The sequence below is a fragment of the Eleutherodactylus coqui genome, chromosome 1 (genome assembly GCF_035609145.1).
Source record: "Eleutherodactylus coqui strain aEleCoq1 chromosome 1, aEleCoq1.hap1, whole genome shotgun sequence".
NCBI classification, from domain to species: Eukaryota; Metazoa; Chordata; class Amphibia; order Anura; family Eleutherodactylidae; genus Eleutherodactylus; species Eleutherodactylus coqui.
The window spans coordinates 146,196,144-146,210,447 of NC_089837.1; the positions used below are offsets into that span (position 1 = coordinate 146,196,144).

The 14,304-nt window shown below is 42.2% G+C and overlaps 1 protein-coding gene across 1 annotated transcript in view; it reads right to left on the minus strand.

The window, feature by feature from the left end:
- Positions 1-1,517: 1,517 nt before the first annotated feature.
- CCDC39 (coiled-coil domain 39 molecular ruler complex subunit) overlaps positions 1,518-14,304 on the minus strand; it is a 71,180-nt gene continuing 58,393 nt past the window's right edge. The window contains exons 17-20 of the mRNA XM_066601544.1: positions 13,557-13,697; positions 10,110-10,289; positions 8,269-8,351; positions 1,518-1,743 (exon numbers count right to left, since the gene is read on the minus strand). Of these exons, the coding sequence (XP_066457641.1) occupies positions 1,599-1,743; positions 8,269-8,351; positions 10,110-10,289; positions 13,557-13,697 (549 nt within the window). The 3' untranslated portion in view covers positions 1,518-1,598. The remainder of the gene's footprint in view (positions 1,744-8,268; positions 8,352-10,109; positions 10,290-13,556; positions 13,698-14,304) is intronic.

Here is a 14,304-nt window from a genome sequence, read left to right on the forward strand (position 1 = left end):
TGAGAGCAGCCTAAGTATTCACAGGTTTGCCAACTACATACAGCAGACATATCACTGTATCTGTGTAGTAGTTTGGGGAGAAACTTGCATTTTATTAGTAGCAGCCAGACTCTGAAAGACCTGCAAAAGATGGTCACAGATTCCTTTACTGATGAACCATCCTCAGGACAGGTCATCAATAGTTTAAAGTTGGAAAACCCTTTAAATCAGATTATGGCTTTCATTTCTGGGAGCAGAACTTGCTGTAGCGTATTTGTTTAATGCTTTCTTGTTTCAAAGTGGTAATAACTATCAAGCCTTGACAGAGTTTTAAAGAAGCACTCCAGCAAAAACACATTATCCATCACTGCACCCCTCGCTTCATTGTCTGCCACACTCTGGATGACTTGTGTACTTTGTACTCTTTCCTGCAGTGCAGCTTCCTGTCTAATACAGATCGGATCGCATCCTCTGTGTACTATCAATCCCATGATGCATCAGCACAGCCTCATAAACTGTACTGATGGGAGGCTAAACTGTCATCTCCATTGTAACAGCAGCCTCTGGTCATCAGCAGTAACTGTTCCCTCCAGCCCTAGTAAAAAGCCTGTATGGAACTATCCATGCTATTTCATCATACAGGACTCCTGGAGAGTGAGGTGGTGACTCCTGGAGAGAACAGAAAGACAAGTAATTCTCAGGGGATCACTGTGACAGCATATGACCCAACTGAAGTGAAGGTTCCGATACCAAGGAATAACTAAATAAAGTACTATTAGCTGACATATATACTAGGGCCTAATTACATAATGAATGAAAAAAAAAAAATATGGGAGTGTCCCTTTTTAGGTAGGATATACTACAAATATATTTACTCTTACATTTTGCTGGTTATAAAGCTAATTGTAATTAAAGGCAGATGTTCAACATCCCCTCCCCAATTCTCAGCTATCCAGAGCAATAATGCAGTTTGCCATATCGAAGAAGAAAAAAGTGAATTAGCTAATGCACAGCCCAGTTATCGAATAACAGTGCTTCTTGATTTTATGACACTACTTGTTCCTCTAGACCTTTTTTATGCCAGCTTTTATACTGTAGAAAACATTGGGGTTTGCCAACCTATTCTGCTGCGCGCTGGAACAGACTCCTGTACTGTGCTTGGAACTTTAAAGACATAAGCTACATAGTTGTTTGTGATTGGGTATTGAAAAAAGGTTATGTGGGAGGGACTATAAAATGTACTTTACGGTTGTGTTCACACAGGGTGGATATTTGGGACTGCATCTGTGCTAAACATTTGCAGCATATTACAATCGCAGCAAAGTAGATGAAATTTTTAATTTCTTCTAAATGCTGATGTGAAAATCCCTGCAGAAATTGACCTGTGGTGCAGATTTAAAATCCTCAGCATGTTAATTTATTCTGCAGATTTCACCCCCCTCTCTGTGAGTGAGGCGAAATCCGCGTCTAAGACGTGGATTTTGCTGTAAATTCGTTTTCCCCTGAATTCATGGCCCGCATAGATGTGCCCTAAAAAGGTGAAGAAACCACTTGTATATCGGTTGTTTATACCACAGTACATCTTAAGATCAAACAACGCTCAATTCTTCATGGCACTACTACTTTGAGCTTCTTTGGGTGCTCCCTCTACTTGATGGCTTAGAGCTGTGAGCAGTTGATGGAGGAGAGACCAGAGGAAGGCCAAGTTCAACTACATTTACTCTTGATGATGGAAGGGAGCCTGATGAAGATCTTGAAGTGGATCTACAAATAATGCAAATATATTTTAATATAAGTGCACAAGTCACTGTGAAAAGTGCAAATGATTACATCAGATGTACACTGTTAATTTATATTGTTGTAGTTAATATTTCATTTATTCAAAGTCTGATAATCCAGCAATCTCATGAGCATCACCCTTGACTAAGCATCATACCATGAAAACAGGAGTTTAGTATAAAGTCACGTTCATTGAGGACCACAGCAAGACCTTTGCTATAGCTGTTGCCAATAGGAGGTAACACTAAGAAAATAAATAGTTTGTCCCTCCTACCAGCTATACCCCTCCTTCAGACACTGACCTAAATCAGTTTGCACGGAAATAGTAGGCGATAACAGACTATAACACCTGACGTCGTGCCATACATACTAACAGTAGAACGATAGCCCTAGGGAAAGGTTAGACCAGTTCGAGGGATGCCTTCAAAAGGCGTCAGTGCGAGAATAAGCAACTGGAGGGGTGCTGTGTTCCCCAATGAATGTGATGAGAAAGTGATTTTACAGTAAATTATACCAAAAAATCCGGTTTATGATTAGGGGACACAGCAAGACCTTGGGACGTGCCAGAGCATGGGGAAACATACGCAAGGGGAAGGGGCCAGAAAAAAAAAAAATCAAACTAGCCTGTTCCCAGAGGGTGCTAATAAGTGCCGACTCCATTGCAGATAGCAATGGATGCTTGCAAGCCCTTGTTAGCAATAAAGAGAAGGCAAAAAGTTTGTTCTTATAAGGAAGAAACTGTCGATGGACAATTACAAGTGTTTTCTAGACCCAGGGAGAGAGACTCCATCCCTACAAGAACAGGCGAGTAAAGTCAAGAGAAAAGCAGTGTGTGCATGTAGTTTGTTACCGCCAAGAGCAGGCAAACTACTGACCTGAGAATACCTGGGCTGTTCTTGACATGACACTGACCCTCCATCTGCCTGCTGTTGCAGCAAAGGCTAAGAGGGCTGTAACCTGGGATTAATTTTGGCACTGCGAGTGGCATATAGCAAAGGACCAATTATGGAGGTCTGATGACGAAAACTAAAAAGATAATTAGAAAGTAGGATACCTGAGAAGACTGCCCAGGATGCTAGGAGCCAGAGGGGCAAACTGCTGCAAAACACAGAGGTTCAGGATGCTACTAGAGGATGTACTAAAGTCCATCTAGCTAGAACGGCTCCCAGAAAAAAAAAAAGAGGATGCTGAAGGCTGGATGACAGTGAACCACTCGTAGCTTCTTCATTTATGTGTACACACACACCCCGCCCCCCCTTCCCCCTAGCTGTAGACATTATCAGTAGTAATTATATACACAGTCATGGAGAGGCTCGTTCAAGAAGCTGAACTAGTGGGACACCTGGGTGGTCAGTACACTGTGTAGAAAATGAATCAGACCTTACCAGGGCAAAACCAACTGGCAGGGCACCGGAAGAAGCCTCCGGCATAACGATACCAGTGTAAGAGGCTGGGCTGATGATAGACCGCCACATTGTACTGTATGACATCCATTACTACATCACGCAGAATCTCACAGAGAGATATGCGATATAAGATCAGTACCAAAGCTGATCAGTATCCACATACAAAAATAACCTTGTCATAAACCTTGGTGTATGAGAGATGGTGATAACACAAACTCCTGGGAATGGAAATTGAGGATACGCAGGTTGCCACAGGACGGAGTTATTCTTCCCAGGAAGTATAATTACCCGCGACTCTGCTCTAGGAAGGTTACTGCTCTACGATGCGCTGCATGTAGATAGTGGCTACAAAGCGTCTCCAGCTTTATCAATGACGATAGCTCTCTATACTCTGCCCCAGAGAATAAATAATGAGGGGACCTAAGAAATGCTGTAGCATATATGATTGAGACAGCATAGCACAACACCACCATAATATCTCTTAGAAAGAAGAATAATACATTGGCAGGGGACAGCAAACAGACCGTCTAGAAGGGGGCAATGAGAGGGAAGATTATAGAACTCCCATCAGTCCCCCCCATCCCAGGGACGCATAAGACGGATGACTTTCCGAGCCATGGCCATGACAGGATGGAGCTTCCCTGGCCTACCAATACTCCATCCTCATGTGGGGGCAATGATAGAGCACTGTACCAATGAAGACTGGCTACATGCTAGATCTCGGCCTGAGAGACAAAGTCACAGATCACGAAAAGATCTCCGATGAGAGGGAGAATACGGTGGAAAATGGTACACATGGAGTGAGTAGATGTGATCGGGTACCTGATTCACTGTCCCACCATCAGTTCCCATATGAGAGCGGTAACATTATAGTGGATAGTCATCATGAGAGACTGGGCTTGTGCGGTACCCATAATAGGAGAGTTGGTGAGTCTCTGCTAACTATTAATCCTCCAAGAAGAGGGTAATATGGTGTATGCTACTAGATAGCATTCAGTGATCCAATATAGAGCAATGATGCATAATACAGTCTTCCCATTACTCCTTCTCAAGGGGGAAAGAAGATGGATAATGGTTGTTGTGATAATCTGGCTCCGTGTGATCCAGAAGTAGGGAGTTGCACAGCTTACTTCTAAGGGAATATGGTGGAAGAGTAAACCTCATTCAGTAATCAAGCAGAATACTAAGACCCGCAGTCCTATCATTACTCCTAAAGAAGGGTGTAATGAGAACAAGGATGGACGTCAAAATTGACTAAACCTGTGCGACACCAAGATAGAGAGCCACACCTCTACTATTACTCCTCTAAGACTTGGTAATATGGTAGGTGATCGTAGGAAAAAATCACTCCAACCGAAAACTGTGACTTGCTGTCCTTCCATTACTCCTCTGGAAAAAAGGGGGGGTAATGAAACCAAGGACAATTGACAACACTGCCTGGACTTTTACAATTAATGTAGTGAACTGTGGTATCTGGCAATTATGCAAGATATGGAGACATGCTGCCCTACTATTACTTTCCTGAAAAGGGGGGTAATGAAGCAGCGTATTGCTGCCATAATTGCCTTGGTCAGTGCGATTTAGAGTTGCACAACTTAGTTACTCCTCCTATGAAAGGCAATAATGTTGTGCATGTCAGTAGCCATCAGAGAGCAATCATGCAGAACACAGAGACTCACAGTCCTACCATTACTCCTCCAGAAAGAGGGAGTAATGAGGTAGCGTACGGATGTGACGATTGCCTGGATCAAAGTGATACCATAGAGTGGCGCATGGCTAAACATTACTCCACCTATGGAAGGCAGTAATGTTGAGAAGGACGATAGGCATCAGATAGCAATCATGCAGAATATTGAGATTCAACTGTCCTACCATTACTCCTTCTGAAAGAAAAAGGAAGTAATGAGGTAGAGTATGGATATCATGAGTGCCTGGACCTGTGCAACGCCGAGAGGGAATCGCATGGCTTACAATTACTCCTCCTATGGAAAGGGGGTAATGAAGTGAATGTCGGTAGCCATGAGTGAGCCATTATGCAAAAAACAGAGACTCACTGCCCTACCATTACTCCTCCTAAAAAAGGGGGTAATGAAGTAGCGTACATATGTCACGACTGCCTGGATCTGTGCGACGCCAATAGTGTCGCATGACTAACAAATACTCCTCCTATGGAAGGGGGTAAAGTTGTGGATGACCGAAGCCATCACTGAGCAATCATGCAGAATTCGGAGACTTGCAATTCTACCATTACTCCTCCTGTAAAATGAGGTAATGAAGCAGCGTATGGTTGTCTTGACTGACTGGGAATTACTTCTAAAAGTCATGGTGATCTGGAGTCTCGCCGTCTCACCTGTGGAAGGGAGTAATGGGTGCCTTGATGCCAGTGCCCTCCTGTTAGGCGTATATGGGCTGTACAGCTATTACTCCCACTGGCAGGAGGGTAAAGTGTATGCGAGGAGCCCGGCTACATACGGTGTACATGGACACCTGCCTCTGAGGTCCTGGGTTCGTGTAGCAGTCTACCTCATGTGAACCTCACTCGGCCGGAAGGGATCACGCCCAATTGGGTTTGATCACTTGTTCGGCGGGAGTGGAAGGGGAAGCTGTAGTGGGAACTACAGGCGCCTGCCAGGATAGGATGCAAATCGCACAGCGGGATTCAGATTGCATGTAAACAATCTTCCTGTCTGCGGTACCACAGGAAGCGTTACTGAGTGGTATGCTGCAAGGGCTATTGCAGGAGAGGTACAGCGCAGGGAAAGATTGCCTCAGGCAGAGCTTGCCCGTCCAATGCAGCAATAGATCGCAGCTGGAGTTTCTGGATCCCTAATTATGCAGGCGCTTCTCCTGTGCAGCAGCAGTCAAGCATCTCGTAGCACACAGCACGTGTGGCACAGATGAGGAAGATGGTGAAGGTCCAGAGTGCTTGGAGGAACCCTAGGGGTTATAGGCAATGCCTGTTCCTCATCTGCATAGCCCTCCTCTTAAATTTGCCACGCTTACATAACCTGGGCGTGGCCTGCTAGGTGCTTTGCGTACTAGGCCCAAAAGCCGGGGACTAAACTCTTTAGTGTTGTCGGCATGATGCAGCGCAGGCAGCACCGCTGCCAGCCCGCTATGCCTAGGGTCTGCCCGGAGGCCCTGGAACCCAACCCCATTGCAGCAGGTAACTTGGGCCTAGTAGCCCCAAAAGCTGGGTGCTAGAGTTCTGCCCTCGGCTGGCCGCAGTCACCAGCAAGAGCCGATGCAGGAGACTAAGAGGGGCCCCTGCACTATGGGGCCCAAAAATTGTGGCCAAATTTTACCCACTGCGGCAGCGCTGCCACTGGTCTTGAGTCTGGGGGGGCATTCAATCGCCAAGGGCCCGTAGAGGGGGAGATTACCCCTCGCCGTAGGGATGGATGAAGTGAGGGAGGAAGGGGGGAGCAATACTCACTTCTCTGTCCTCCACCTACTTACCCTCCTGGAAATAGTACTCCTCTCTTTGGAGAGAAAACACCACGTGGAGCAGATCAGCGTAGTCGCTCTTTCTCCACCTCTTACCAGGGCATGGTATGGCTTCCTCTCTCCAGCAGTGTTCCCCACCACACTCACCGTTATGGAGGATGGGAGTGGCTCCATGGTGAGAAACCCTATGGCTGGCGGGCTACGATCTATTGTACAAAGACATGATCATGCCTTCTTTTACTTCTGTGGGATGAGGGCAACAGCACAGCAGAGATACCATACTGTTTGCCCTCCCCGTGGGAGGACAGGGAGAGACCTGCTTCCCTGTATTCCCACAATCCGATGTATTTTCCTTCTGCAGACACTAAGTTTAAACTGATTTAGTTCAGTGCCTGAAGGAGGTGTATAGCTGGTAGGAGGGACAAACTATTTTGTTCATATAAGCGTTTAATTTTCGTTCATCTATTTTATGCAGTCATAAAAATTGTTGGCTCGTTCACTAATTGATCGGTTTAAATACTGATTTGTTCAGTTGTTCTCATTCCCTTATAGAGTGAATGACTGCATAATTTCTCATTTGAATGAACAAACAATATATCTGCCTATATAAACAGTCTGCCCGAGCGAAGTCCAAATGATAAATCGTTTGGTGCAAATGAAGCCTAAGTGTAGTACCCCCCTTTTTCTTGGCTGTGAATTGCATCTACTATGGATTAGCTCTTTAAAGTATTTAGGAATGAAGGTCAGCATCTATATCTCAGCTTGACTTGGGCTTTAGTCACAGATCCTTTATCTGTAATTGTCCCCTGATTAAGCACAGATTTTTCATTTAAATGTGTTCAAAGAAATGGCAGCTGTGGAAGGACACATTTGTGGAGTTGCTCTTTTCATGGTGGGCGATCTTCCAGAGGCTAAGCAGCAACTTGTAATCGTTTGCTTCTACAATATACTGGGATACTTCAGTACACTGTATTTTTTACTTTCACGTATTAAACCCTTAGTATGGTTAAATATATGGGAGCCTTCACTAGGCCCAGGGCTGCCAAGGCAACTATCATCACGAGCTCCAACAGTGATTCTTTGTGACAGGTGTCAACCAGGCAGCACCCACCAGGTATGCAGTTGGCCACTTTATGGTTGAAGTTAGCAAATGCGTATTAATAGATAAATATATGAAATTTACTAATACACTCTTTCGTAAAGACCTGCAAAATGTTTTGACTTGTTTATGACACACTTTCACGTTTGGCAAGCATTCCTGTGCAGTGGTCTTTTCCGTAAGATGGCTGAAGAGGGAAGGGCACATACCACAGATGGCAGGCGCAGAGTGTTTCAAAACTAATGCTATCTGTGCTTGCACCGGCCCTGGATGTGTTTCAATAGAGGACATATAGCTACATGCCATCTTATGGAATGGATTGCTGTGTAGAGGCGAGAGAAGACTAGAGTAAGGTGTGTGCTTTGACATTACAAATAGTGCAGAATTTCAGGAAAAGGTATGTTAGTGAGTTAAATATATTCATCTATAACACATTTGTTGACATTAGCCATAACGTGGACAAGCCTGTTATGCTTCTCTGGGGCTACAGTAGAGTCCAACCCAGGACTAGAATGGTTTTTGCCTTATAGAGTAGCCACTGATTAACTGCGTACTTACCGGACAGATGATACTGAACTCCGTGAAGAACCTGATCTGGAGCTTCCTGGTGTTGAGGTCCCAGTTGGTATTTGTAAACCAAACTGAAACAAAGTATTGTAGATGTAAAATTATTGTAAAGAGCTATCAATTATAAGTCATATATGTGAAATTTGACAACATAGCCTCCATGTACCAGAAGACTTCTATTCTAGAACATGTATGACAATTTTCATTCAAATCTCTGACAACTCCTGTAATTTGTAATAGCACATAGCCTGTAACATTAGAAAGATTTGGTTATCAACACAACGCACCAGGAAAATATCAGTGGTTGCTAGAAAGTTTGACTGCTTTTAGACAGATGTTGATAACGAAAGCAAGCCATAAACTTCAGATAGCTGTTACTTGGATGACAGCTTTCTTCCCTAAGGCCCAATGCTCACAGATGGAAATTCTGCGGTGGGATTTCCTGCAGAATTTCCACCGTAGCATGCTGCCATAGGATTGCATTAGTTTAAAAAAAATTTTTTGTGCTTTTTGTCATATTAGCATAAAAAAAGATTTAAAAAAAAAATTTAAATCCCACATATTTGGTATTGTCGCGTCTGTAATGATGCGTACAATACGTTGCACATGCTTTTGACTCCACACATAAAAAAGCGTAAACAATGCTAAAAAAACTGAGGCAAAATGCTAATTTTTAGCATTTTGCCTCCCTAAAAACGCAATAAAAGAGATCAAAAAAGCTGTATGTACCCCAAAATGGTACCAATAAAAACTACAGCTCGTCTCTCAAAAAATAAGCCCTCACAGAGCTCGGTACATAGAAAAATAAAAAAGTTACAAAACTTTGAATGCAGCGATGTAGAAAAAAAAAAGATTTCCAAAAAAAGGGGTTTTATTGCAGAAAAGCCGAAAAACCTAAAAAAAATGTCAGAATTTTGGTATCGTTGTAATCGTACCGGCCTGCATAAAAAAAAGGATTGTGTCATTTATGCTGCATGATTACCGCTGTAAAAAAAAACCCTAAAAATCTATGGCAGAATTGATGCGTTTTCTCTCCCTGTTATAAAAAACAAATAATAAAAGTTTTACAATATAGTCTATGTACCCAAAAATGGTACCATCAAAAACTACAGCTCGCCACGCAAAAAACAAGCCCTTATGCGGCCGCGTTGACGGAAAAATAAAAAAGTTTTATGACTTTTGAAAAATAGAGATGAAAATCCACCAAAAATCATTGCGTCCTCAAGCCCAAAATAGGCCATGTCCTTAAGGGGTTAATTTCATACTTTTCACTGTAGCTTAGCAACTATAGAAGCCCTAGTTACAGGGGAATACATTCCCCTGTAGTGACAACAGTCGCTGGCAAAGCTGATCAGGGACTGCTAAGGGGGTGGTACTTAGCGGTCATGTGATTTCCAGGCCGAATGGCGGAATTAATACTTCCGCTTTCTCTATGCACTACATATTGAGCGCTATGCAGCCTGTAAAAAAGAAGGCTGAAGCGGTTAAAAAACCACTTCTGCCTTCCCCTCTGTCAGACTTAGCTGAGGACCTGACCTGCTCCTGTGGGATTGCAGGAGCTCTAATCCTGCATGGTACTTCTGCTATCGTCCAGGATTAAAGCCCAGGACCAAGTGCCATATACGTAGCACACTTGGTCCTTAAGGGGTTCAGAAAAGTTGATTAACATTTGGCCTGTGTGTTTGTGAGCCCATTAAACACACAGCAACATGTGCTATATGTCCTCGCTATATGTGCTTTATCTTTTTTAATATAATTATGTGGACTTTGGTGGGTGAAATCTCCATCTGATACAGATTACAAGTATGTTGGTTTCACAAAGATCTACAGACCTGCTGAAAGTACATCTGTAACGGTACAGTGATCTCTGGATGGTCATCCATTGCTCGGGCCAACATCTTATTGATAGATTTGTTGAAATCTCGCAGCTCACGAACATTAATATCACGTTCATCTTTTGTTTCTCCTTTGCTTTGCTTTGCAGAACGGATTTCCTTTACCAGCTTGAAACACTAATGGAGATAAAACTAATAAGTCAATAAACACTGTGAATCCCACCTCACCATGTCTGGCTTTAAGTGGTGGTTTCTTTATTCTTAGTTGGTCACTATAGCTTGGAATCTCTTCTTTTGCTATGGAAAGCCTTTCCTTATTATTTTTGCAGGCGTTTCATTTGTAATGAATTCTCTTCTAACATGCACTGCTCTATATACCTAGACATATGTATGGAAGAGGTCATATGACTGCAAACCTCATAGACTGTTTCCAAGCTGCAATATATTTGCTTCTGCAAAGAGAACTGCCAAAATAACAGCAACAATACATAGCATGATAGACTGCAAGGAGACAATGTCCATAAAGTTAACCCTTTCAGGACCAAGGCTTTCAGATGTTTCACTATCCAAACCAAATTTCACAATATAATGCGTTCACTATCACATGACACTTTGCTCAACATACATACTGAAGTTCCTATAATACCCAAAAACAAAGGTCCCCATATGTATGCCAGTATCCATGTCATAGTGGATCCTCCCATGGATACATGTCACTGGGGAGGATGGATTTTGTTAACTTTTATTTTAAACCAGTTCAAGACTAGGCTATTTTCCCCCATATACAACCGGCAAACTTAAAAAAAAGGTACATGCAGGTTTGAAAGTTCTAAAGTTTTTTTTCTTGTTCTGGTTATTTAAATCATTTTTCTGTCTTCTTATACATGAGACTTTATTTTTGTAATAATATATTTTTAGTGATACCAGGCAAATGTAAAGAAAAATGTTTGTTTAATTTTTTGTCTTTTTTTTTTTTTCCTTTTTTTAAATCGCATAGTGCCACTGAAATATGTTTTTAACTTTTGGACCTATTCCTGTGACAGTTGTTTTTATATAGGGAGGTGTATAGTTTGGGGTAGTTAGTAGAGATGAGTGAGTATCCAAATGCTCGGGTCCTCGTTATTCGAGTCGAGCTTTTCGTAAAATACGAGAGCTCTATTTGAGTAACGAACCCCATTGACTTCAATGGGAGACTCGAGCATTTTTGTATGGGACTTGCCTGTTGCCAAGCTTTTTTTTTCTTGCCAGCCACAAACTAACGTTGACGTGCGCAGCGTCACAGCAGGGAGGGGGGCAAAACTGACACGTCACAGATGGGAGGGGCCAAAACGGCGTGATGCTCGTTCGAATAGCGAGCACCATCGAGTACGCTAATACTCGAACGACCATCAAGCTCGGCAGAGTATGTTTGCTCAACTCTAGTAGTTGGAAATGGGCTAGAATCTGCACTTTGAGCTGGCGGTGACTTTCTTTTTTTAATTTTGTTTTATTTAGTTTTGCCTTGATTTCTTTTTTCATTTATTTTACTAGACGTGCCCCCTAAGGTGATAAAAAAAATCTTTGGGGGTTATACTCTGCAGAACTGATCTGCTGAGATCCAGGAGCTCCTGCAGCTTCCTGGCACTAGGCGATCACATGATGGCTAAGACCAGAGCAGGAATCTTGGTGGCTTGCTAAACTGTATACAACAATCAGGAAGGCAGAGCCTGTAATAAACGAACTCTGTCTTCTCTATGGAAATTCATGACAGCCGCCTCTCGCTCTCCTGCAGCTGCACAACTGGTGTGCAGTTGCAGACTTGGCAGGGATGTTTGGTGGTACACAACTGTTTTATTTGGGGGGAAGGGAGGTTGTTTTTATTGCTTTCTTTACTTTTTGTAGATATTTTTATGCTGATATAACATTTTCTATTACCCTACGAGCATGTTTCCTCTCCCCGTCACAGAAGTAAATCTTGGACGTCATTGCCACATCACAGGTCTCATGGCAACAGTCCTAATGCAGGAAGACAGCTTCCTGCATTTGGTTTCAGTACCTAATAACAAGGTACTCGCTTTAAGTTCTAAGTTTATCAATTTTGTGCGATTATTTCGGTCTGTGTTACCTCAGGATCGTCAGGATGACACTGTCAGCCTAATCTCCTTAATGGCTGAGAGCTATGCAACGATTACAGTTAGGACTGTAGATACAGACCCTAGTTGTGCAGGTCATAGTCAGCTAGAATTTATTTTTACAGAAGGAGTTAAGGAAGCCTCCTATCTATACCTAGTGCAGGGCCAGGGGGTGTTAAATGGTTTATATCTTTGCTATTCTTTGAATCAAGCACCTCTCCTCAGGCTTTGCACTAGAAATAACATAGTGTATTAATTTTGCCTGCAGTGTTCCTTTAAAGGGCAACTCCAGTGAAAACACATTTTTCCATCCTTGCAACTCTCACCTGTCTGTCACAGTCTGGCCCCTGTATATCTCAGTCACTTTGGTGCAGTGCAGTCCGCTATCAGGCATCACCTTGATGCTGAGATTTCCGCTTTCACTTTTCTGCTTTTCACTATTCTGTGCGATCAATCCCATGATGCATCAGCACAACATTACATGAGCAGCTAGAGATTGTACCATCTCTGTTGCAAGGAAATCACTGCCATTATATTCTGTATTCATGTAAAATAAACTGCAGACCATACGTATGCAGTCAGGAAGATGAGCTGTGATATCCTTCATTATAACTGTGTGACAGGAGCTGTGTGATCATTATCAGTAACTGTGACAGGAAGTGTGTGTACCCCTCTGAAAAGCATGTGTGGTACACTCTATATATAAAATCATCACACAAGAGTTACAATGTGTGAGAAACTGACTATTTTGACTATACATAAACCCAAGTAAATCTGAGCTGGTGAGATCACATGACCATGAGAGGAGAAAGACACTAGGAGTTTCAGATAGAAATAGAATACTAGATTATTTCTATATACTGAGGCAGATAGTTACATAATGAATGAATGAAAAAAAAATTAACTGGAGTGGCCCTTTAATACATATTACAGAGATGATACAGTTTAAATCTGTTGCCTTTATAGTCAAAGTGAGTCAAAAGTGGAGATTCCCTAAAAGAGGTAATAGATGTGCTATAAAAAAGATTAGTTCCAATACATTCAATTATTATTTTCCTTCAGTTATACTGGCTTTTGAAACGGACTTGTCAATACGGCATCAAGTAATCCTTTTATATGAACTGATAAAATGAAGATACGCATACATGTGTTACTTTTGAAAATTAAGGCGTTGTCTATAGATTGCTGTGAAATTACTAAGGGAAAAGATTACAGGTTTAAGTCTTTGTGAACAGAAAATCACTTGAAACAAAACCAATCCTTATAAGAAATGACATCTCTGTTCTGTACAGAGTATAAAACGTGTTTCTCCTGCACAATTGTGGACATTAACCTGTTTCATGACTCTCTCCAACTTGTTCTTTTGATCCTCCATCTCTTTGTTAAGCTGTGTAATGCAGGGAAGCATTTCATTCACCTTCTCCTGGTACAACGTTTCCTCTTTCATCATGCTATCAAAGGTGTTTTTCATAATCTGGAATAAAGTAACAGTTTCTTTAAAGATCATATAGAGCCTGTTGTCATGGTTTTCAAAGTCTGGTTTGTCTTTCAACATTAAGAAGACATTTTATCAGTAAGTGTGTCTGTACTGCTGGATACAGCGCTAATGGGTAATACCCACAGGTATCCTTGATCAAACTTCAATATAAATATATTTGCCGTCTTATATGTGACTACTTGACAAATAAGACTGCCCTACATTTGCTGGGAAGTTTAAGACGATAAAAAGTTAACGCTATTTTATGTGTCTGATTACTGATTATTCAATTAAACATTTGTATAATTAGGAGAACCACGTTAATAATACTTCTGCTTACATCTTAGCTTTGTCCCCACTCCAACTCTGGAAGCTACGTACTGCACTGTCCCCTCAACTTTACACTTTTTTTTTTTTACTAGTGCCTTATTCCATCTCCCTTATTTGCATATTACCCAGAGAAGCATGAGTGGCCTTTTGAGTCTCCTCACTCACCATCTAGGTGCTCTCCCTAAGGAGAAAAGATAGCATTTCTGACTTCCTCTCATCCTCACACGGTCATCTTTTGTATCCTATACTATGTGCACATTTTCAATTATTTTCC